The 23043-nt window shown below is 44.1% G+C and overlaps 2 protein-coding genes across 4 annotated transcripts in view; one reads left to right on the forward strand and one right to left on the reverse strand.

Annotated features, from left to right (window-relative positions):
* LOC119955235 (cysteine and glycine-rich protein 2) overlaps positions 1 to 10676 on the forward strand; it is a 45742-nt gene extending 35066 nt beyond the window's left edge. For all 3 annotated transcript variants that reach the window (XM_038781269.1, XM_038781267.1, XM_038781268.1), the window contains one exon: positions 10342 to 10676. In XM_038781269.1, the coding sequence (XP_038637197.1) occupies positions 10342 to 10494 (153 nt within the window). In that variant the 3' untranslated portion in view covers positions 10495 to 10676. The remainder of the gene's footprint in view (positions 1 to 10341) is intronic.
* A 2824-nt stretch (positions 10677 to 13500) lies between these two features.
* zdhhc17 (zinc finger DHHC-type palmitoyltransferase 17) overlaps positions 13501 to 23043 on the reverse strand; it is a 101233-nt gene continuing 91690 nt past the window's right edge. Inside the window, exons 13-16 of the mRNA XM_038780294.1 lie at positions 20745 to 20828; positions 20503 to 20660; positions 18704 to 18798; positions 13501 to 15842 (exon numbers count right to left, since the gene is read on the reverse strand). Of these exons, the coding sequence (XP_038636222.1) occupies positions 15704 to 15842; positions 18704 to 18798; positions 20503 to 20660; positions 20745 to 20828 (476 nt within the window). The 3' untranslated portion in view covers positions 13501 to 15703. The remainder of the gene's footprint in view (positions 15843 to 18703; positions 18799 to 20502; positions 20661 to 20744; positions 20829 to 23043) is intronic.

Below are 23043 nucleotides of genomic sequence, written 5' to 3' on the forward strand. Positions count from 1 at the left end.
CGGCACGAAAATAGTCATCGATGTACCGGTAAAGGAGTTGTGGGAGGGGACCCAGGTAGGCCTGGAGCAAGGAATGTTCCACACACCCCATAAAAAGGCAAGCGTAGCTAGGACCCATGCGGGTACCCATTGCTACACTTTGATTTGGAGAAAGTGGGATGAGTTAAAGGAGAAGTTGTTGAGCGATAGAACGAGTTCAGCCAGGCGGAGGAGAGTGGTGGTGGATGGGAATTGTTCAGACCTCTTTTCCACCTTCTAAAACGCTTGCTAGGTCACAGCTAGAGCACTATGTGCAATTCTGGTCACCACGCTGTAGGAAGGATATGATTTCACTGGAGAGGGTGAAAGGAGATTCGCCAGGATATTATGTGGGCAGGAGCGTTTCAGCTATGAAGAGAGACTGATTAGTCTGGGGTTGTTCTGCATACAGCATTGAAGGCTGAGGGGGGACCTGATTGAGGTATACAAAATTATGAAAGACATACATGAGGTAGATGGGAAGCAACTTTTCCCCTTTCGTAGAGGAGTCAATAACTAGGGGTCGCAGGAGATTTTGAAGGGATTTGAGGAGAACCTTTTTCACCCAGAGGGTGGGGAGATTTGCTGCCTGAAAGGGTGGTAAAGACAGGAACCCTCGCAGCTTTTAGGAAGCATTTAGATGAGCATCTGAATCACCATAACTTACAAGGCTACGTACCAAGTCTTGGAAAATGGGATTAAAGTAGATAGATGCTTGATGGCTGGTGCAGATACTATGGGCTGAAGAGCCCCTCTCTGTGCTGTTATACACCCATAGAGTCTTGGATTTTATGTTCATAGATCATTGAGGAAGGTGGCCAGACAGATGGGAGAGAACTGTTATTAAAGCATAGTAGATAGATAGAAGATAGAACAGTACAGCACAGAACAGGCCCTTCGGCCCTCGATGTTGTGCCGAGCAATGATCACCCTAACGCATCCACCCTATGCCAGTAACCCCCCCCATTAACCTTATTTTTTAGGACACTAAGAGCAATTTAGCATGGCCGATCCACCTAACCCGCGCATCTTTGGACTGTGGGAGGAAACCGGAGCACCCGGAGGAAACCCACGCACACACGGGGAGGACGTGCAGACTCCGCACAGACAGTGACCCAGCCGGGAATCGAACCTGGGACCCTGGAGCTGTGAAGCATTTATGCTAACCACCATGCTACCGTGCTGCGGAGCTAAAGTATACAGTCTGTACATTTTGCCCCTTTTAATCCCCCCTCCCGCCGCGACAAACAGCTCCTCAACTAGAGCCGTGAACTGCCTAGTCGGGAATAGTACTTTGGGCTTTATTAGAGGCATGTTATTTAATAGAGGCATGAGTACAAGAGAAAGGAGGTTATGCTGACCTTGTACAAGACACTAGTTAGACCTCAGCTAGAATATTGTGGACAGCTCTGGGTGCCATACTATGGGAAGGATGTGAACACATTGGAGAGAGTGCAGAAGGGGTTCACAGGGATGGTGCCAAGGATGCGAAACTACAGTTAGGAGGATATATTGGAGAGGTTGGGACTGTTCTCTTTGGAGAGAAGCAAGAGGAGATTTAATAGAGATGTTCAAAATCATGAGGGAGCTAGACAGAGTAGACGGAGAAACTGTCCCACTCCAAAAAAAAGATTGAGAACGAGAGGGCACAGAGTTAAAGTGATCATTAATAGCTATTGTGAATAGCTGGGGTCCTAGCACTGATCCCCATAGTACCCCACTAATCACTGCCTGCCATTTGAAAAAAGACCCGTTTATTCCTACTCTTTTTGTCTCCTATCCACCAACCAGTTTTCTGCCAATCTCAAGACACTGCCCCAATCCCATGTGCTTTAATTTCATATTTTATGTGGGACTTAGTTGAAAGCCTTCTGAAAGTCCAAATAAATCACATCTGCTGGCTCCCCCTCATCAACTCTACTCATTATATTCTCAAAGAATTTCAGTAGATTTGTCAAGCATGATTTCTCTTTCATAAATCCTTGCTGACTCTGTTCAGTTCTGCCACTGTTTTTCAAGTGAATATGAATGAATGAATATCGTTTATTGTCACAAGTAGGCTTCAAATGAAGTTACTGTGAAAAGCCCCTAGTCGCCACATTCTGGTGCTGGTACGGGAATTGAACCCGCGCTGCTGGCCTGCCTTGGTCTGCTTTAAAAGTCAGCTATTTAGCCCACTGTGCTAAACCAGCCCCAGTGTTCTGCTGTTAAATCTTTCATAATGGACTCCAGTATTTTCTCTATTACCGACATCAGGCTGTTTTCTCTCTACCTCCCTTTTTAATAGTGGAGTTACGTTAGCTGCCCTCCAATCTGTAGGAACTGTCTCAGAGTCTATAAAATCCTGGAAGATGACCACCAATGCATCTACTATTTCTAGGACTACTTTCTTAAATATTCTGAGATGTAGATGATCAGATCCTGCGGATTTATTGGCCTTTAATCCCGTCAATTTCCCCAGCATAATTCCCCTACTAATACTGATTTCCTCCACTTAATTTCCCTCCCATATGCTTCTCAATTCCAAGGCCACCTTCCTATAACAAAATGGCTCCCCCACCAATGTCACTAGCATCCACAGCCAGTTTAAATTGTTTGTCATTCAATTCCGGCCCTGGGTCACTGTATGTGTGGAGTTTGCACATTCTCCCCGTGTTTGCGTGGGTTTCGCCCTCAAACCCAAAGATGTGCAGGGTGGGTGGGTTGGCCACGCTAAATCGTCCCTTAATTGGAAAAATTAATTGGCAAGTCTGAATTTAAAAAAAAAATGTTTGTCATACTTTTGGTGTGGCTAGCATTGGTGCTGTTGTGAACAGTTTTTAAATGTTGGAGTGCAGTTTGGCAGTTCCCTATCCAGTTAAATTTCTTGTTCTTTTTCAAGCGTTCTGTTCATGGTGCTCACTGCTAAGGTTCGCCACAATCTTAGGGTAAAATCCACTCATTCCCAGAAATCGTAACATTTATTTTCTTGTTGTAGGGTGTGGAAAATCCCAAATGGCCTGTATTTTTGCATCTCATGGAGCCATCTGATCATGTCCAATGATATTTCCTAAATATGAAATTTGAACTTTAGGAAATACACTTTTGCTAAATTCATGACTAGATTAGCTTCTTTCAATTGTTCAAACAGTCCTTTTAGATGTTGCAGATATTCTTCCCAACTTCGACTAGACACGACTAAATCGTCAATGTACACTGCACAGTGACTCAGTCCCTGAATGGCTTTATTGGTTAGTCTCTGAAATTTTGCAGGTGCGTTCTTCATCCCGAATGGCATAACTTTAAATGGGTAAAGTGTGTTTGGCGTCATGAATGCTGAGAGTTTCTTTGCCCTCTCAGACAAAGGTACTTATCAATATCCCTTTAGCAAGTCTATTTTGTAATGAATTTAGACTGTCCAGCTCTTTCAATTAAATCCCCCAACCAGGGTATTGGAAACAAAATTCCTCTTGGTGACGACATTCACTTTCCTGTAGGCCACACAATGTTGTTATGTTTCTACTGGCTTCAGCTTCATCTTCATTATGATAGGTAAGCTCCAATCACTAGATCTCAATTCAGCAATGTCATTTTGGAGTATATATCCAATTTCCTTCTGTACTTGTGATAACTTTGTGATAACTTTGCTGGACTTAACCTATCTAGATGTTGTTATATTCGAACTGATTCACCCACATCTACATCATGCATTGCTATAAGAACAAAGAAAAGTACAGCACAGGAATAGGCCCTTCGGCCTTCCAAGCTTGTGCTGACCATGCTGCCCGACTAAACTACAATCTTCTACACTTCCTGGGTTCGTATCCCTCAATTCCCATCCTTTTCATGTATTTGTCAAGATGCCCCTTAAATGTCACTATCGTCCCTACTTCCACCACTTCCTCCTGCAGCGAGTTCCAGGCACCCACTACACTCTGTGTTTAAAATAAACTTGTCTCGTATATCTACTCTATACCTTACACCTCACATCTTAAACCTATGCCCCCTAGTAATTGACCCCTCTACCCTGGGGAAAAGCCTCTGACTATCCACTCTGTCTATGCCCCTCATAATTTTGCAAACCTCTATCAGGTCGCCCCTCAACCTCCGTCGTTCCAGTGAGAACAAACCGTGTTTATTCAACCGCTCCTCATAGCTAATGCCCTCCATATCAGGCAACATGCTGGTAAATCTCTTCTGCACCCTCTCTAAAGCCTCCACATCCTTCTGGTAGTGTGGTGACCAGAATTGAACACTATACTCCAAGTGTGGCCTAACTAAGGTTCTATGCAGCTGCAACATATCTTGCCAATTCTTATACTCAATGCCCCGGCCAATGAAGGCAAGAATGCCGTATGCCTTCTTGACTACCTTCTCCACCTGTGTTGCCCCTTTCAGTGACCTGTGGACCTGTACACCTAGATCTCTCTGACTTTCAATACTCTTGAGGGTTCTACCATTCACTGTATATTCCCTACCTGCATTAGACCTTCCAAAATGCAATACCTGACATTTGTCCAGATTAAACTCCATCTGCCATCTCTCCGCCCAAGTCTCCAAACGATCTAAATCCTGCTGTATCCTCTGACAGTCCTCATCGCTATTCGCAACTCCACCAACCTTTGTGTCATCCGCAAACTTACTAATCAGACCAGTTACATTTTCCTCCAAATCATTTATATATACTATGAACAGCAAAGGTCCCAGCACTGATCCCTGCGGAACATCACTAGTCACAGCCCTCCAATCAGGAAAGCACCCTTCCATTGCTACTCTCTGCCTTCTATGACCTAGCCAGTTCTGTATCCAACTTGCCAGTTCACCCCTGATCCCATGTGACTTCACCTTTTGTACCAGTCTACCATGAGGGACCTTGTCAAAGGCCTTACTGAAGTCCATATAGACAACATCCAGTGCCCTACCTGCATCGATCATCTTTGTGACCTCTTCAAAAAACTCTCAAGTTAGTAGACACGACCTCCCCTTCACAAAACCCATGCCGCTTCTCACTAATACGTCCATTTGCTTCCAAATGGGAGTATATCCTGTCTCGAAGAATTCTCTCCAGTAATTTTCCCTACCACTGATGTAAGGCTCATCAGCCTGTAGTTCCCTGGATTATCCTTCCTACCCTTCTTAAACAAAGGAACAACATTGGCTATTCTCCAGTCCTCCGGGACATCACCTGAAGACAGTGAGGATCCAAAGATTTCTGTCAAGGCCTCAGCAATTTCCTCTCTAGCCTCCTTCAGTATTCTGGGGTAGATCGCATCAAGCCCATGGGACTTATCTACCTTAATATTTTTCAAGACTCCCAACACCTCGTCTTTTTGGATCTCAATGTGAACCAGGCTATCTACACACCCTTCTCCAGACTCAACATCCACCAATTCCTTCTCTTTGGTGAATACTGATGCAAAGTATTCATTTAGTACCTTGCCCATTTCCTCCAGCTCCACACATAGATTCCCTTGCCTATCCTTCAGTGAGCCAACCCTTTCCCTGGCTACCCTCTTGCTTTTTATGTACGTTTTAAAAGCCTTGGGATTTTCCGTAAACCTATTTGCCAATTACTTTTTGTGACCCCCTTCTAGCCCTCCTGACTCCTTGCTTAAGTTCCTTCCTACTTTCCTTATATTCCACACAGGCTTCGTCTGTTCCCAGCCTTCTAGCCTTGACAAATGCCTCCTTTTTCTTTTTGACGAGGCCTACAATATCTCTCGTTATCCAAGGGTCCCGAAATTTGCCGTATTTATCCTTCTTCCTCACAGGAACATGTCAGTCCTGAATTCCTTTCAACTGACACTTGAAAGCCTCCCACATGTCAGATTTCTTTATCTCTCCACTTTTAAGCTACCTCTTCTACACCCCATTGTTTTCCCTAGTCAGATGGGTAAACTTGTTTTTCTTACTGGTATGCTAATTAACATGTCAAAAACCATTTTGGACAGCTGGCTTATCAATTCAACTTTTTCATTTTATTGCAATTTAATATTTTAAATCTTAATTTTCCCCAATTTTCTTTTAAAAAAAAAAGTAAATTTAGAGTACCCAATTCCTTCCTTTCCAATTAAGGGGCAATGTTAGCTTGGCCAATCTACCTACCTTGTACTTCTTTGGGTTTGTGGGGGTGAGACCCACGCAGACACGGAGAGAATGTGCAAACTCCACATGGACAGAATTTTCCCCAATTCTTATCATCGCCCTTTCCAAATCCACAACCCCAACCACCTAGACGAACAAGGGCAACAGATGGATGGAAACGCCACCCCCTTCAAGTTCCTCGCCTAGGCATGACATGGATCGATATGATTGTCCTTTCACTATCACTGGATCAACATGCTGGAACTATCTCCCTAACAACACTGTTGTGAACCAACAGCATGTGGACTATACCTGCTCAAGGGCAATGAAGAATGTGAAATAAATGGTGGCCTAACCAGTGACACCCACATCCCAAGGAAATGAGATGTGAGGTGGTCAGTGTGGTACATGAACATTGGCATTTAGACCGATTCTTGATCAGTAAGTGGATCCAGGGTTTCAATGAAAGGGCAGGAAAGTGGACGTGAGGAATGTCCGATCAGCCCTGATCCTATTGAATGGCAGAGCAGGCTGGAGGGCCCAAACAGTCCATTCCTGTTCCTCTTATTTCTTATGGTCTTGTATTTAAAGCTGAGATAGACAGACATCGGTCAGTGAGTTTCTGTGCTAATACTTTCAGGCCAGAGGAGATGGAGAGATGTTCATTAATGGTTTCCCCTCCTTGCTGTGTGGAATCCTGTCATTCCTTTCTATTTCTATAAACTATAAAGTCCATCAAATCACGATTATTGGAAATCCAATTGTATTACATCTACAGAAAACAGGTAATTGATAAAACGAGGATAAAACCCCTGGTCCAGATAGATTGTGTGAACATATTTTGAAAGAAATTATTCTACAGACACAAGTGATAAAGTCAGTCGAGCATGATTACTATTGTCTACTCTTTCTGTTACTTCCCTAAATAATTCAATCGATCAGTCGAGCAAGATTTTCCCTTTTTGAAATCTGTGTTTACTCTTAATGCACGCTGGCACAGTGGTTAGCACTGCTGCCTCACAGCACCAGCGGCCCAGGTTCAATTCTGGCCTTGGGTGACAGTCTGTGTTGAGATTGCATATTGTCCCCCTGTCTGGGTTGGTTTTTCCTCCCACAGACCAAAGATGTGCAGGTTAGGTGGGGTTACAGGGATAGGGCAGGAGAGTGAGCCGGGGTAGAGTGCTTTTTCAGATGGTCGGTGCAGCCTTGATAGGCCGAATGGCCTACTTCTGCATGGTAGGGATTCAGTGGATTATAATTTGTCTCTAGGGTTTTCTTTTATTTCATATTTTGGAAAGAATTCTAATATCTTTCCTACTCTTGACATTAAGCTGGCACCTCAACTGTTCTTTGCACTTCTTCCATCTCCCCTTTTTAAATATACATTAGTTGTCAGGCATAATTCCCTTTTACAATATATTGTTAGATACATTGCTGTCTTCCCTAATTTCTTTCAAAATATGTTCACACAATCTATCTGGACCAGGGGTTTTATCAATGATCTGTTTTCTGTTTTAAATATTTATATATATTCTTTGATCTCTTCTCATGACATTTCCACCATTTAGTCTCCTCGACAAAGTAACTATTGAATATTTCTGCTATGTTGTTGCCTGTGAATTTATCGCATCATGTAAGAATCCTGTCCCTAAACTGAAGTTTTATCACTTGTGTCTGTAGAATATTCTTTAAATTCCTTAATTTAATTGTTTCTCTTTGACTTTATAATTGTTTGTTTTTAATCCTTTACTGTTTCATATTCCTTTTCATTACTATCCCATTTGTCTATATACCTGACTACTGCCTATTCTTTCTTATCCTTCTTTATTCTTCCCATGTTATGTGATTATAATGTCACCATAGTGGCAGGTGGCCATAGGCTTCTTTCCCCTTTTGAGGGGGAGAGCTGATTGGTGGTGATTTAACCTGAGGATCACCACACCTCGGGTGAGGAGCAGGATTGAGAAGGCGGGGCCTTCATGAATAACCTCGGCTGGTACGGGAATTGAACCGGCGCCCTATAAGGTGTCTCTAGTTCCAATCCCCTTAAAATCGGCTTACTTCCAATTTATTACCTCGGCTGGTACGGGAATTGAACCGGTGCTGCTGGCCTCGCTCTGCATCACAAACCAGCTGCCTAACCAAAGTGAGCTAAACTGGGCCCCTGAGTGTGTGGTTACTGGCTGGTTTGTTCTTTTTAGTAGGATATGTTTCTCCTGAATTTTATTAATTCTTCTATATGATTTTCATTGTACTTCTCTAGTTCCAATCAGCTTACTTCCAATTTATTACTCTGATCTGAGTGCTGCTCATGTCCTTGCCAAATATTTATCTGAAAACATATGATCTCGACATTCCCCCTTCACTTCTTCTCTTCTACGGTTCAGTTCCCATTTCTAGATCCAGCAGTGCTCCCTCTTATTGTTCTTATTACACACGAGTAAAATGCAGTCCTGCACACATTGGAAAACCTCTACCCCTTTCTGCCAGTTTTATTTGGAGGTAGTTAAAATTTCCTGTGATTTCTATGTCCTGTACCCACTTTGCTTCTGTATTGTTTCCTCCACCTCCTTTCCACTATTTCCACTGCTGTTATTGTGATCAATCCAGGTGAATTCTGCTTCTAATGTTCTGCTAGTCATGTACCTTTTCCGGTCGCCATTGTTATGTGACTAGTCCAGTACCCACCCTCCTCGGTCTCCCTGATTCTTTCATTCTCATGTGATATTTAGTTGTGGCCATGTTTCAGTGTTTCCTCATCGTAGATTATTGTCTCCCGTTCCACTCCATGTAATTTGGGTGCTCTTTGCATTGCTACACAGGCAACTTAATTTGTCTTTTATAGGTGTCACTCTGTTTTTAAAAGTTATTTTATTTTATAACTCAATTTGTTCTCTGAGCATTGATTACCTTTGATCCTTACCTTGGCCTCCACTTTAATCTACTAAATCTTCTTCTCTTCAGATTTCTTATTTTCACCTCCATTCAGCTGTTTGTGTGATGTTTGTTGGCTGATGGTCAAGCTCACTTCAACGACGATGACATTGCTTGACTGGGAGCCAGTGTTGGTCAGTGAGCGCAGGGGGGAAGAGATGGATGAATGTAATTGCAAGTTGGGACTTGTGCAGCAGAGTATTGGATGACCTGAAGTTTACAGAGGGTAGAATGTGGGAGACCGGCCAGGAGTGAATTGGAATAGTTGAATCTAGAGGTAATGAAGGCATGGATGAATAGCAGATGAGCTGGCACTGCACCAAAATCAGGTGATGTTATGGAGGTAGAAATAGGTGGTCTTGATAATAGTATGCATACGAGGACCAGGTCATCTCGGGATCAATTATGACACCAAGGTTGTGTGAACAGATTGGCAAATATCAGGCTACTGCCAAGGAGAGGGATAGGCATGGTAGCTTGGGAAATGAGTTTGGAGCAGGTGCTGATAATGACTTCAATCTGCCCAATATTTAATTGGAAGACATTTCTGACTTGTCCAGTGCTGGATGTCGGATAAGCAATCTGATAATTTAGTAAACGTGGAGGAGTTGAGAGAGGTAATGGTGAGGTAGAGCTGGGTATCCTCTGTACCTGTGAAAATGTTGATGATGGCACCGAGGGACGGTATGTAGATGAAAAATAGGAAGGGGTCAAGGACTAATCCTTGGGGCCACAAGAGGTAACAGGATGGGAGCAGGAAGAGAAGCCATTGCTTTTTTGTGGATATGACGAGACAGATAAGGATGGAACCAGGTGAGAGCAGTCCAACCGATCTGGACTTCTTATGAATGGTTGGCACACATAGTGTTGTCCCAACAACGAAAGCACTAGAGGTTTTTGATTGGTGGTTACCCTCAGCGAATTGCTGTGTCTGCAGAAAACCTTACATTCCCGTCACTCATGGAAAACTTCTGTTTTTGATCTTAGGGCCTTATTCATTGGCAGGCAGAGATACTAGGCACTGTTACCTCTTGTATTTAGCTCTAGTACTGCATTCATTTCACAATTCTTGAGATGTAGATAACATCAACTAGGCAGCATTTATTACCCTTCATTGTTATCTCGGGGACCTTTTAGTTAAAGACTGTGTGGAATGGAGGCTGGCTGTAGGTTGGATTGAGTTGAGATGTTCCCTCCTTTGAAGTGAATCAGTCGGCCTTTATAAAAGTTTCAAGCGGAGTTCTGTCAAGTTGATTGTTACAATTCAGTTGTAGTTCTCCTTTAACATTCTAGATTGACAGTGGATTGTCTCTCTCCCCATTGCAGGTTGCTATGCCAAGAACTTTGGGCCTAAAGGATTTGGATTTGGTCAAGGTGCCGGTGGCCTTGTATACACGCAGTAATAGCCCCTCCTTTCCTAAAGCTCAAGATCTAATTATCCAGCTGTTCACAGCATCATGTTTCAGGCCCTTTGGATAGGTAGTTATGAGAAATTACAGCAGAACCAGATGGATACAGTACAGAGAACTAATTTTTAAAAGTTAAGTTTATTCTAAATATGGCACCTCTTCAGTTTACCGGGGGTTAATTGAAGCAATTATATTTCTGTGGCATCTACAATGTTGTTGTGTGAAGCAATAAAGGTTGTGTGGTGTTAATCACCTAATTGTTGTGAATGTCTTCATATTCTGCCATCCAACTAGAATTATTCTGGCTATTTATAATATAAAGGAGCCAACCTTGCCATTCAAGGAGTTCCTTGTTTATCTGAATCTTGACTTCTGTCAATGTCCCAGAATCATTCCTCACATTCAAAAAGCTGTTACTCGGTTTTGAAATTTCTAACACCCTGAAAAATTACAGCAATATATCAAGATATGCAAGTGGATTAGAAAAAAAGTTAATCATATCTAGATAATCATGGGGACGTTTTTGAGTTAAACCAGTCCCCACATCAATAGATTATGAAATGATAGGGAAGATGTTCAGAGGCATTTATTTACACAGCAACAAATCATTACAATTAATTTTACCATCACCGGCTAGGCCAACATTTATTGTCCCCCATCCCTAATTGTCCTTGAGAAGGGGCTTGTGATCTGCCTTAAAGCACTGCAGTCCACTCGGTGTAGATACAGCCAGTGCTGTTAGGGAAGGAATTCCAGGATTTAAACACAACGACAGTGAAGGAACAGCAATATATTTCCAGGCCAGTGTGTGACTTGGAGAACTTCCAGGGAGAGAGACAGAATGCCCGAATAAGGGAATTGACAGGATCAGTGAAAGGCTGAGAAATGGAGTAGCTACCGGGATTATTTCCACTGAAGCAGACAAGATGAAGAGCAGATTTAATAAAGGCTTTTAAATTAATATAGGGTGAGGCGGGATCAACAATGTCCTCTGTTTACAGAGTCAGTAATAACCAGTTATCAATTTAAAATGGACACATTGAGGGGAGAAAGTTTATCAGAACATGTATGCACGAGGCTGACAAGTGGATGAGGCGGTCGAAGGGCAAAGTGGATAAACATTAAAAGCAGAGGGGAGATCAGGATAGTGGAAATAGTTTTGACAAGGAGCCAATATAGAACTCGTGGGTCTTTCTATTGTTATAAACATGTATGGTTCCTCAAGTTATGAGAGTCTGCGGTTGCATTTGCAAATAGTATAGCCCATCATAACACTGAGGCATGTTTTTTAAAACAACCCATTAACAACATTGCAGTGTTAGAATCATCCTTGTATTTCTCAGAATTGTTATGGCACAGAAGGCCATTTGTGTCTGTACTGACTCTCCAAACGAACATCATAACTTAGTGCCATTCCCCCGCCTTTTCCCCAAGCCCCTACACATTTTCTATTCAAATAATCATCTAATGCCCTCTTAAATTCCGCAATTGAACCTGCCTCCACCACATTTCCAAGCAGTGCATTCCAAACCCAAACCACTCGTTATGTGGAAAAGGTTTTTGTCACATCACATCTGCTTCTTTTAAATCTGTGCTCTGATCCTGTTACGAGAGGGAACAGTTTTTCCTGTCAAAGAACAAAGAAAAGTACAGCACAGGAACAGGCCCTTCGGCCCTCCAAGCCCGTGCCGACCATGCTGCCCATCTAAACTAAAATCTTCGACACTGCCTGGGTCCGCATCCCTCTATTCCCATCCTATTCGTGTATTTGTCAAAATGCCCCTTAAATGTCATTATCGTCCCTGCTTCCACCACCTCCTCCGGCAGCGAGTTCCAGGCACCCACTACCTCTGTGTAAAAAAAACTTGCCTCGTACATCTCCTCTAAACCTTGCCCCTCGCACCTTAAACCTGTGCCCCCTAGTAATTGACCCAACTACCCTGGGGAAAAGCCTCTGACTATCCACTCTGTCCATGCCCCTCATGATTTTGTAGACCGAATAAGGGAATAATTTTGTTCTACCCTGTCCAGCCCCCTCATGATTTTGAACATGTCCATCAAATCTCCTCTTAACCTTGTTCTCTCCAAGGTGATCGGTCCCAACCTCTCCAATCTATCCTCTTAACTGAAGTTCCACATCCTTGGAACTATTCTTGTAAACCAGTTCTACACTCTCTCCAATACATTCGCATCCTTCCTAAAGTGTGGCACCCAGAACTCTACACAATAGTCAAGCTGAGGTCCAATTAATGTTCTTTATCAGCTCAGCACATCCTCCTTGCTGTATGCCCCCATTGATAAAGGCCAGAATCCTACCTGCTTTATTAAATGCTCTCTCCAGCTGTTCTGCCACCTTCAATGATCTTTGCACATATACACCCAGGTTCCTCTGCTCCTGCACCCCTTTAAGAATTTTATCGCTTATTTTGTATTGTCTCGCCATGTTCTTTCAACCGAAACACATTATCTCACACTTCTCCATATCAGCCACCTATCTGTCCACTTTGTCTGTCCTTTTGAAGTTCCAAACTGTTCTCCACGTAGGTTACAATACTTCCAGGTTTGTGTCACCCACAAACTTTGAAATTGTCCTCTACACACCAAGATCCAGATCATTAATACATATCAGGAAAAGCAAGGGTTCCAATACCGACCACTGAAGAACACCACTCCAACTCTTCCTCCAGCCTAAAAAACATCCATTGACCATTTATTCACAGCTTCTATTGGGTGACACGGTGGCACAATTGCGCACAGCATTAGGAACCCTGGTTTGTTTCTGACTTTGGGTGACTGTGTGGAGTTTGCAAATTCTCCCCATGTATGTGTGTGTGCCTCCGGGTGCTCTGGTTTCTTCCCACAGTCCAAAGGTGTGCAGGTTAGGTGGATTGACCATGCTAAATTGTGCCTTTTTATTTTATTTTCATGTACTCAATGACCTGTTTGAGCTACTCACAGAAAAATACTTTTCACTGTACCTCGGTACATGTGACAATAAACAAATCCAAATCAGCAACTTACTGCAGTCACTAAAAAAGCAGCTTGCGGGCAGAAAGGCATGTTCAATAGCGATGAATGACTAGATACAGCTGGTTTATTAGTTCAATAATTTACAAAATTTGACAAACTGATTCAACCATTGGAAGAACAGCCAGCTTTTTTAATATTACAGTCCTATATTTTGTTCTCCACATTGTACATAAAGGTCTGGATAGTAGCAAAACAAAACACTTGGCACAGTTATAAATAATGTCATACAAAAACAGAACAATATTCACAATTTGCTGAATGTAGTGTCTCCTGGTTACTAGTGAAATGTAAAACTAAATTACTTGCAAGTATGAAACTTAGACACGCACACAACAAAAAAAAACTGGTCTGGGGTGGTGATCACAGAATTTAAAGTGAGGGTAAATAACAGGCTTTTCAAAGTCAAAGTACAAAGGAAAAGTCATGATGATAAATACCAGTGTGTCAAACTTTAAAGAGGAGTTGGTGCAAAGCATATCTGTAACCTCGCACTGAACCGGTTTTAATTCCTGCCTGGTCCTCATTTTCAGTGCTGTTGATCAAGCAGAGTGTAAAAATGGGCCGTCTGCCGCAGTCCTACCTCTCAGACAAATTTCACACTCAAGAACCGTGGCGATGTGATGTTATTATCCCATGTGAGCACAAACTTGCAATATGCTCCAAACTGTCAGAGAGAAAGTTTTCTTGCTTTTAAAAAAAAAACTGATAAGACATTCAAATTGACTAATATTACAATACTGCAAGTCTTGATATCTGTTACACCGCGAACGAACTATGTGTGCCTTCCACTACAAAATAAAACAGCTATTGGAAATTATTGTACTTTGCAAACACAGGACACCCACTATTTACAAATTCACTGATCTTCCTGCTAAGGGGAAGAAGCTGAAATAACACTTCACTGTAAGCTGTTGTGATGTTTTATGTCCTACAGTCTAGGGAGCTGCCATTTTAAAAATTTATTTTTTGCCAAGCATCAGACATGCAGTGAATTCAATGGTTGATTAGTTATCAACAGCAGCAGCACCACCAGAAGCAAATGAACTACATTCCTAACTTTTTTTCTCATGGAGTTGAAAGTCAAGTTAATAGCTCCAAACTAACACTGACAAAATTATGCACTGGTAAAACTAGTTGATAAATAATTTATGTACAGATACAACCAACCTTTACACTGGCTCGACGAGCTGATTTAAAGCATTTTGCACAGGTTTCTTGAGCTTGTTACCATACCGAACTTTCAACTGTCTGTAAGTGTTAGTCTCCAGAAAGCAGTAGATAGCCAACTGTGTTTAAAACCAAAAGGCTGTAAGAATGAATTACGGTATATTTGAGTTGAGATCTTCCTTTCTTCCCTAAGACGCAGGGTTTTTTCTCCAGTGAGACCTACTTGCCACCCTGCGCCATTCAGGCAGGATGGCAGACATCACACTGTGGCTGGTACTCCAGATCTGTGATCAACCTGCAGAAGACGCTGTCCGAGTGAGGTGAGATGGATGATGCAAGCTTTTTCTCTCTCTACCTCCCAATCAAAATGTATAGTTCTGATGCTCATTGCTGCACAGTCTGCTTCAGAATTGTGCAAACCCACCCAAGTGGGTAAGACTGACAGTGATGGGGTTCAAGCTCATGATTTTCCTGTGAACGATTATTAACACCTACTTATCTAGAAATGCAAGTTGGAAATTGATTCATTCTTTAACATCATGATTAAAAGAGAAAAAGAAAGTATTTAGAATAAACGAACAGCTGATACAAAAGGATTTTAGACACCTCTGCACACAACCTTGGATGAGCGGTTTCTGACATTCTGCTATGAAATTTAAAGTACCATGTAAATAATGCTCAACAAGCAGCACAATTGAAACACATTTCTGCATGTGATTTGGAGCAACCAAACAAATGGGTCAGAATCAGGGTTCCAGAATTCATGCCTCATTGTTTCTCTGACACTGAAATCAGAGCTAAACATAATGATATGTTAAAAACTAATTTCTTTGAAAAGCAGTCTGCAAAAGGGTCCCATTCGGCCATCCGCTTATATCACAGTTTGATCATAATGGGGAAAAGAAACAGGCAGCAAAACTGTCCCTGTTTAATTTCTGACTGTGACGGATCCAGAGGATGTCACCTCCCCTCAGCAATACATTTGCATTGTAGATACTGGAGAAGGAAATGAAGGAAATGTGTCAGGCACCAGTTCAAAGGGTTGACGGTGAAGTTGATTCACCCTGTGGGTTTGGATCCCACTACACAAGCTGATAGCCGCTGCCTGATGACTGATCATAGTCTATTGTATACTGATGTGTCCAGTCCACCATCACAGGGCGAAAGAGACCAAAACATCTAAATTCGAAGAAGTCTATTATATTCCTCACGCAACCATGGCTGGTGGAGGGGGAGAAAAACAGAGAGAAAAAAAACAATTCAATCACCTGAATGAATCACAATTGCTTAGAATTGACAGCACATTTGGTCAAACATTCCATATTTGCATTTATGTTCCCCTCAAGTCTCGTCTCACCCCATCCACATGTCCTCATAGTTCTTTCTTCCTCATGTGTTCATCTAGTTTCCCCTCAAATCTAGATTCCCCTCAAATATATCTCTTCATTCACCTGAGGAAGGAGCAGTGCTCCGAAAGCTAGTGTTTGAAACAAACATGTTGGACTTTTAACTGGTGTTGTAAGACTGCTTACTGTGCTCACCCCAGTCCAACGCTGGCATCTCCATATCATATCTCTTCTATTCACCTCAGCCAGTCCCTGTAGTAGTGGGTTCCACATCTCACCACTCTCTGGGAAAATAAATTTCTCCTGAACTCCCTGTTGAATTTATTAGTTATTTTGTCTTATATCTATGACCCCAAATTTTGGTCTCTTCCACAAATGGAAATGATGTGGAGATGCCGGCGTTGGACTGGAGTGAGCACAGTAAGAAGTCTTACAGCACCAGGTTAAAGTCCAACAGGTTTGTTTCAAACACGAGCTTTCGGAGCGCAGCTCCTTCCTCAGGTGAATGGTGAGGTATGTTCCAGAAACATTTATATAGACAAAGTCAGAGATGCTGGACAATGCTTGGAATGCGAGCATTTGCAGGTAATCAAATCATTACAGATCCAGGGAGAGGGATAATCACAGGTTAAAGAGGTGTAAATTGTCTCAAGCCAGAACAGTTGGTAGGATTTTGTACAAGGTTCTGTCGCGACACGACGGACTTCCTACAGAAACTCAGCACCCATGGACCAGTTGAACCAGGAACATTCCTCGTCAGAATGGATGTCTCGGCACTCTACACCAGCATCCCCCATGACAACGGCATTGCTGCAACAGCCTCAGTCCTCAACACTGACAATTGCCAATCTCCAGACGCAATTCTGCAACTCATCCGCTTCATTCTAGATCACAACGTCTTCACCTTCGACAACAAATTCTTCATCCAGATCCATGGAACAGCCATGGGGACCAAATTTGCACCTCAATATGCCAATATCTTCATGCACAAGTTTGAACAAGACTTCCTCACCACACAGGACCTGCAACCGATGTTATACATCAGATACATCGATGACATTTTTTTCCTTTGGACCCACAGCGAAGAATCACTGAAACGACTACACGATGAGATCAATAAATTCCATCCCACCATCAGACTCACCATGGACTATTCTCCAAATTCTGTTACATTCTTACGCTCATCTCCATCAAGGACGGTCACCTTAGCACTTCGCTTTACCGCAAGCCCACAGACAACCTCACGATGCTCCACTTCTCCAGCTTTCACCCGAAACACATTAAAGAAGTCATCCCCTATGGACAAGCCCTCCGTATACACAGGATCTGCTCAGACGAGGAGGAGCGTAACAGACACCTGCAGATGCTGAAAGATGCTCTCGTACGAACGGGATATGGCGTTCGACTCATCGATCGACAGTTCCAACGCGCCACAGCAAAAAAACGCACCAACCTCCTCAGAAGACAAACACGGGACACCACTGACAGAGTACCCTTCGTCGTCCAGTACTTTCCTGGGGCGGAGAAACTACGACATCTTCTTCGCAGCCTTAAACACATCATCAATGAAGATGAACATCTTGCCAAGGTCATCCCCACACCCCCACTACTGGCCTTCAAACAACCGCGCAACCTCACCCATTGTTTGCAGCAAATTACCCAGCCTTCAGAACAGCGACCACGACACCACACAACCCTGCCAGGGCAATCTCTGCAAGACATGCCAGATCATCGACTTGGATACCACCATTACACGTGGTAACATCACCCACCAGGTACGTGGCACATACTCGTGCGACTCGACCAATGTAGTCTACCTCTTATGCTGCAGGAAAGGATGACCCGAAGCGTGGTACATTAGCGAGACCATGCAGACACTGCGACAACGAATAAACGGGCATCGTGCGACAATCACCAGGCAGGAATGTTCCCTTCCAGTCAGGGAAACACTTCAGCAGTCAAGGGCATTCAGCCTCTGATCTCCGGGTAAGCGTTCTCCAAGGCGGTCTTCAGGACACGCGACAAAGCAGAATTGCCGAGCAAAAACTTATAGCTAAGTTCCGCATGCGTGAGTGCGGCCTCAACAGGGATCTTGGATTCATGTCTCATTACATCCACTCCCCACCATCTGGCCTGGACTTGCAAAATCCTACCAACTGTTCTGGCTTGAGACAATTCACACCTCTTTAACCTGTGATTATCTCTCTCCCTGGATCTGTAATGATTTGATTACCTGCAAATGCTCGCATTCCAAGCATTGTCCAGCATCTCTGACTTTGTCTATATAAATGTTTCTGGAACATACCTCTCCATTCACCTGAGGAAGGAGCTGCGCTCCGAAAGCTCGTGTTTGAAACAAACCAGTTGGACTTTAACCTGGTGTTGTAAGACTTCTTACAAATGGAAATGTTTTCGCTGACGATCCTAATAATAATAGTAATAATAATAATCTTTATTGTGACAAGTAGGCTTACATTAACACTGCAATGAAGTTACTGCGAAAAGCCCCTAGTTGCCACATTCCTATCTCCAACCTGTTCAGCCTTTCCTGCTCTCAGGTTTGGTATTGTGGGAAGCAGGGAATTATTTGAAACCTGGTAAAAAGAATCTCTAAATAAACTCCTCGTAAAGTCTTTATCTGACTGATCTCTTCACTAAGAGGCTGTATAAATTTTAGTTCAATTTACCTGAAGATCAATGTTAGTACCACACTGAAATATTTACATAGTTACTTACTTGAAGGGACTTTCAATAGAGGTTGTTGTAACTTTAAAGTGCTTGTAGCGCCTTGCATTCATTCTTTCATTTGTGGTTATTCCAAGGCAAGCGATCTTCATCAATCAGAAATAAACCAGTTAACATTTCAAAGGGGTGACTACTTTCACAAAGCAGTGTCTTTTGTTTTCAAATTTAGAGTACCCAATTCTTTTTTTCCGATTAAGGGGCAATTTAACATGGCCAATTCCCCCATCTTGCACATCTTTTCGGGTTGTGAGGGTGAAACCCACGCAGACACGGAGAGAATGTGCAAACTGCATATGGACAGTGGCGCGGGGCCGGGATCAAACCCGGGTCCCTCAGCGCCCCGAGTCAGCAGCGCTGACCACTGCGCCGCCCTAGCAGCGTCATTTTAATGAATATTCCTACAAGTCTTGTGCATTTGGAAACCAGTCCCAGGCCTTTTCTTTAAATTTAAATAGAAGTTTCAGCCTTTTAAAATCATGCAGCAGCAACAACTTCCATTTCTTTCCAGCTCTTCACATAGTAAAACACCCCAAGCTGTTTCACAGGTGTGTCATCAAACAGAAGTGAGACAGATTAATACAAGGAGGTCTTAGGATAGCCAAACAAAAAAGGCTAAGTTTGAAGGAGCACCTTATAGGAGGAGTGAAGGCTAGAGATGTGGAAAGGTTTAGGGAGGGAATTCCAGAGCTTAGGGCCTTAGCACAGCTGATAATAGTCCAACAGTTAAAACTAGGAACCCACAGAGACAGAGATCATGGAGTGTAGTGGGAGTGAAGGAGGCCACTGAGACCCTCATAAGGCCATGGGGGGATTGGATGACAATTTTAAAGCTAAAGCTTTGCTGGACTGGTAACCAGTGTAGTCCACAAGCACAGGGCTGTTAGGTAAATTAGACCGCGATGCAAGTTAAGGGGCGGGATTCTCTGACCCCCCCGCCGGGTCGGAGAATCGCCCGGGGCCGGCGTCAATCCCGCCCCCGCCGTGTCCCGAATTCTCTTCCCCCCCCCCCCCCCCCCGGAGATTCGGCGGGGGCGGGAATCGCGCCGGTTGGCGGGCCCCCCGCGGCTGTCGGCGGGCCCCCTGCGGCGATTCTCCGGCCTGCGATGGGCCGAAGTCCCGCTGCTGACAAGCCTCTCCCGCCGAGGTGGATTAAACCACCTACCTTACCGGTGGGAGCAGGCGGCGCCTGGGTCCTGAGGGAGGTGGGGGGGGGGATCTGATTCCAGGGGGTGCCCCCACGGTGGCCTGGCCCGCGATCGGGGCCCACCGATCGGCGGGCGGGCCTGTGCCGTGGGGGCACTCTTTTTCTTCCGCCTTCGCCATGGTCTTCACCATGGCGGAGGCGGAAGAGACCCCATCCCCTGCGCATGCGCCGGTGTGACGCCAGCAGCCGCTGACGCTCCAGCGCATGCGCAGACTTACGCCGGCCGGCTGTCCTTTCGGCCCCGGCTGGCATGACGCCAAAGGCCGTTCACGCCAGTCGGCGGAGTGGGAACCACTCCGGCGCAGGCCTAGCCCCTCAATGTGAGGACTTGGCCCCTAAAGGTGCAGAGACCCCCCGCCCCGCCGGGTAGGGGAGAATCCCGGCCAAGATGCTGGCAGCAACATTTTGGACAAATTCAAATTCATATATTGGAACAGTGAAAAATTGACAGGAAGCATTTATCATCTTTTTTTTAAAAAATCCATTTACTCTCGATAAAATAAGAGCAAAGTTTGATTTTCTGGGCCTTGTCAACACAGGAAGGGTCCGTCAGTTTGGGAAGGGAAAGAACAGTTCCCCTGTTTACCTGATACATCTGACACATGAGTAACACCGCGACCCACAGGAAGTGAAACAGACTATTCAGAAACATCCAGAAAACCCATGGGGAGCAGCTCGCAATTTCAGTGATGTACGTCCAGAATCCATCTTTTGGGTAGTTGGTCTCACAGTGGACACTCCAGTCTAAATGAAAAAATTAACTGGCCATAAATATCTCCCAGGAACAATAGGAAGCAGAACAGATTCTAGTCGGTATGCTTTACTTACATAAGAAACAGCCATAAATCATCCAAATGATCATTCCTAATAGGAAAAACAGATATCCAATAAAGTATCTGTGGTTCCCCGCTCCTAGAAAACAGGGAAAAGGTTCAGCTATAACTTCAGACGGTTTTATGATTTTAGATGATAACCTTCAAAAACTGCCGTTTAATTAAGTAACAAATAAAAATCAAAAGGGGTAAAAACAAAAGGATGAAGGTCTGTGATAGGCTGGAAAGCTGGAGGAATTAAATGACAAAAGGGATATAGAACATAGAACAGTACAGCACAGAACAGGCCCTTCGGCCCTCAATGTTGTGCCGAGCCATGATCACCCTACTCAAACCCACGTATCCACACTATACCCGTAACCCAACAACCCCCCCCCCCTTAACCTTACTTTTATTAGGACACTACGGGCAATTTAGCATGGCCAATCCACCTAACCCGCACATCTTTGGACTGTGGGAGGAAACCGGAGCACCCGGAGGAAACCCACGCACACAGCGTGTACTTGATGAAAAGCTGTTACATCTCTAAATTCTTCCAATTCTGGTGAAAATCATCGACCTGAAACATTAACTCTTTTTCTCGTCACAGCGGAGTATTTCCGGTTTGATTAGTTATTTTTTTTTTAAAATAATTTTTATTGAGAAATTTTGATTTTATACAACAATAACGCACCTTAGTAAAATACCAAAAATAACAATAATATTAACAATCATATACATTCGCCCCATCCCCATGAACAACCCAGCATTTTAACAACAACGCAAATTAACACACTATAGAGTTACAGAATAAACACTACAATAATGCACCCCCCCCCCCCCCCCCCCCCCGGGTTGCTGCTGCTATTGACCCAGTTACCTATCTCTGAGCCAGGAAGTCCAGAAAAGGCTGCCATCGTTTATAGAACCCTTGTATTGATCCTCTCAGGGCAAATTTGACCTTTTCCAATTTTATAAATCCCGCCATGTCACTGATCCAGGTCTCCACACTTGGGGGCCTCGCATCCTTCCATTGTAACAGAATCCTTCGACGGGCTACTAGGGACGCAAAGGCCAGGACACCGGCCTCTTTCGCCTCCTGCACTCCCGGCTCCACCCCAACCCCAAAAATCGCGAGTCCCCACCCTGGTTTGACCCTGGATCCAACCACCCTCGACACCGTCCCCGCCACCCCCTTCCAGAATTCTTCCAGTGCTGGGCATGCCCAGAACATATGGGCGTGGTTCGCAGGACTCCCCAAACATCTGGTGCACCTGTCCTCACCCCCGAAGAACCTACTCATCCTAGTCCCGGACATATGGGCCCGGTGCAGCACCTTAAATTGGATGAGACTAAGCCTCGCACATGAGGAGGAGTTGACTCTCTCCAAGGCCTCCGCCCAAGTCCCATCCTCTATCTGCTCCCTGAGTTCCTCCTCCCATTTAGCCTTCAGCTCCTCCACTGACGACTCCTCCACCTCCTGCATTACCTTATAGATGTCAGACACCTTCCCCTCTCCTACCCACACCCCCGAAAGCACTCTGTCCATCGTCCCCTGCGAGGGCAGCAAAGGGAATCCCTCTACCTGTCGCCTAGCAAACGCCTTTACCTGCAGGTATCTGAACATGTTCCCCTGGGGAAGGCCAAATTTATCTTCCAGTTCCCCCAGGCCCGCAAACCTCCCGCCAATAAACAGGTCCCTCAATTTGCTGATGCCCGCCCTTTGCCATCCCCTGAATCGGTTTGATTAGTTATTGATGACTTGCGTCCTATCTAATATGAATGTACCAGAATTCAAAGATTTCTTTTTAAACTCCTGCAATTCTTTTAGGATTTGCCCATTTCTTATTTACATCACTGATAATCCTCGCATAGTTGAAGCTCATGGAATTGAAGGCAAATCATTGACCCGGTTTGGAAATTGTCTAGGCAGGAAGAGACACCAAGGATAATGAGTAGCTACTCTAATTGACAGGATGTGACCTAAAAAAGATAAAATGATACTCTTGAAACATTGAAAAGACTGAAACATGGGGGTTCCATTTACATCGATCATTAAAATGTCATGAACAGATACAGAAAACAACCAAAATAGATACTAGAAGGCTGGCCTGCATATCTCAAAGTCTCAAATACCTATAGGTAGAAGTCATGCTTCAGCTCTAAAAGCTCTGGTTTGACCTGAAGTCACTGAGCAGTTCTGGGCACCACACTTTAAGCAGACGGTGGCGCAGTATTATGGTCATTGCGCTAATAATCCAGAGACCCAGGATCTGGTGATCCGGGTTCAAATCCCATCATGGCAGATGGTGAAA

The sequence above is a fragment of the Scyliorhinus canicula genome, chromosome 20 (assembly GCF_902713615.1).
Source record: "Scyliorhinus canicula chromosome 20, sScyCan1.1, whole genome shotgun sequence".
In the NCBI taxonomy this organism is placed as follows: Eukaryota; Metazoa; Chordata; class Chondrichthyes; order Carcharhiniformes; family Scyliorhinidae; genus Scyliorhinus; species Scyliorhinus canicula.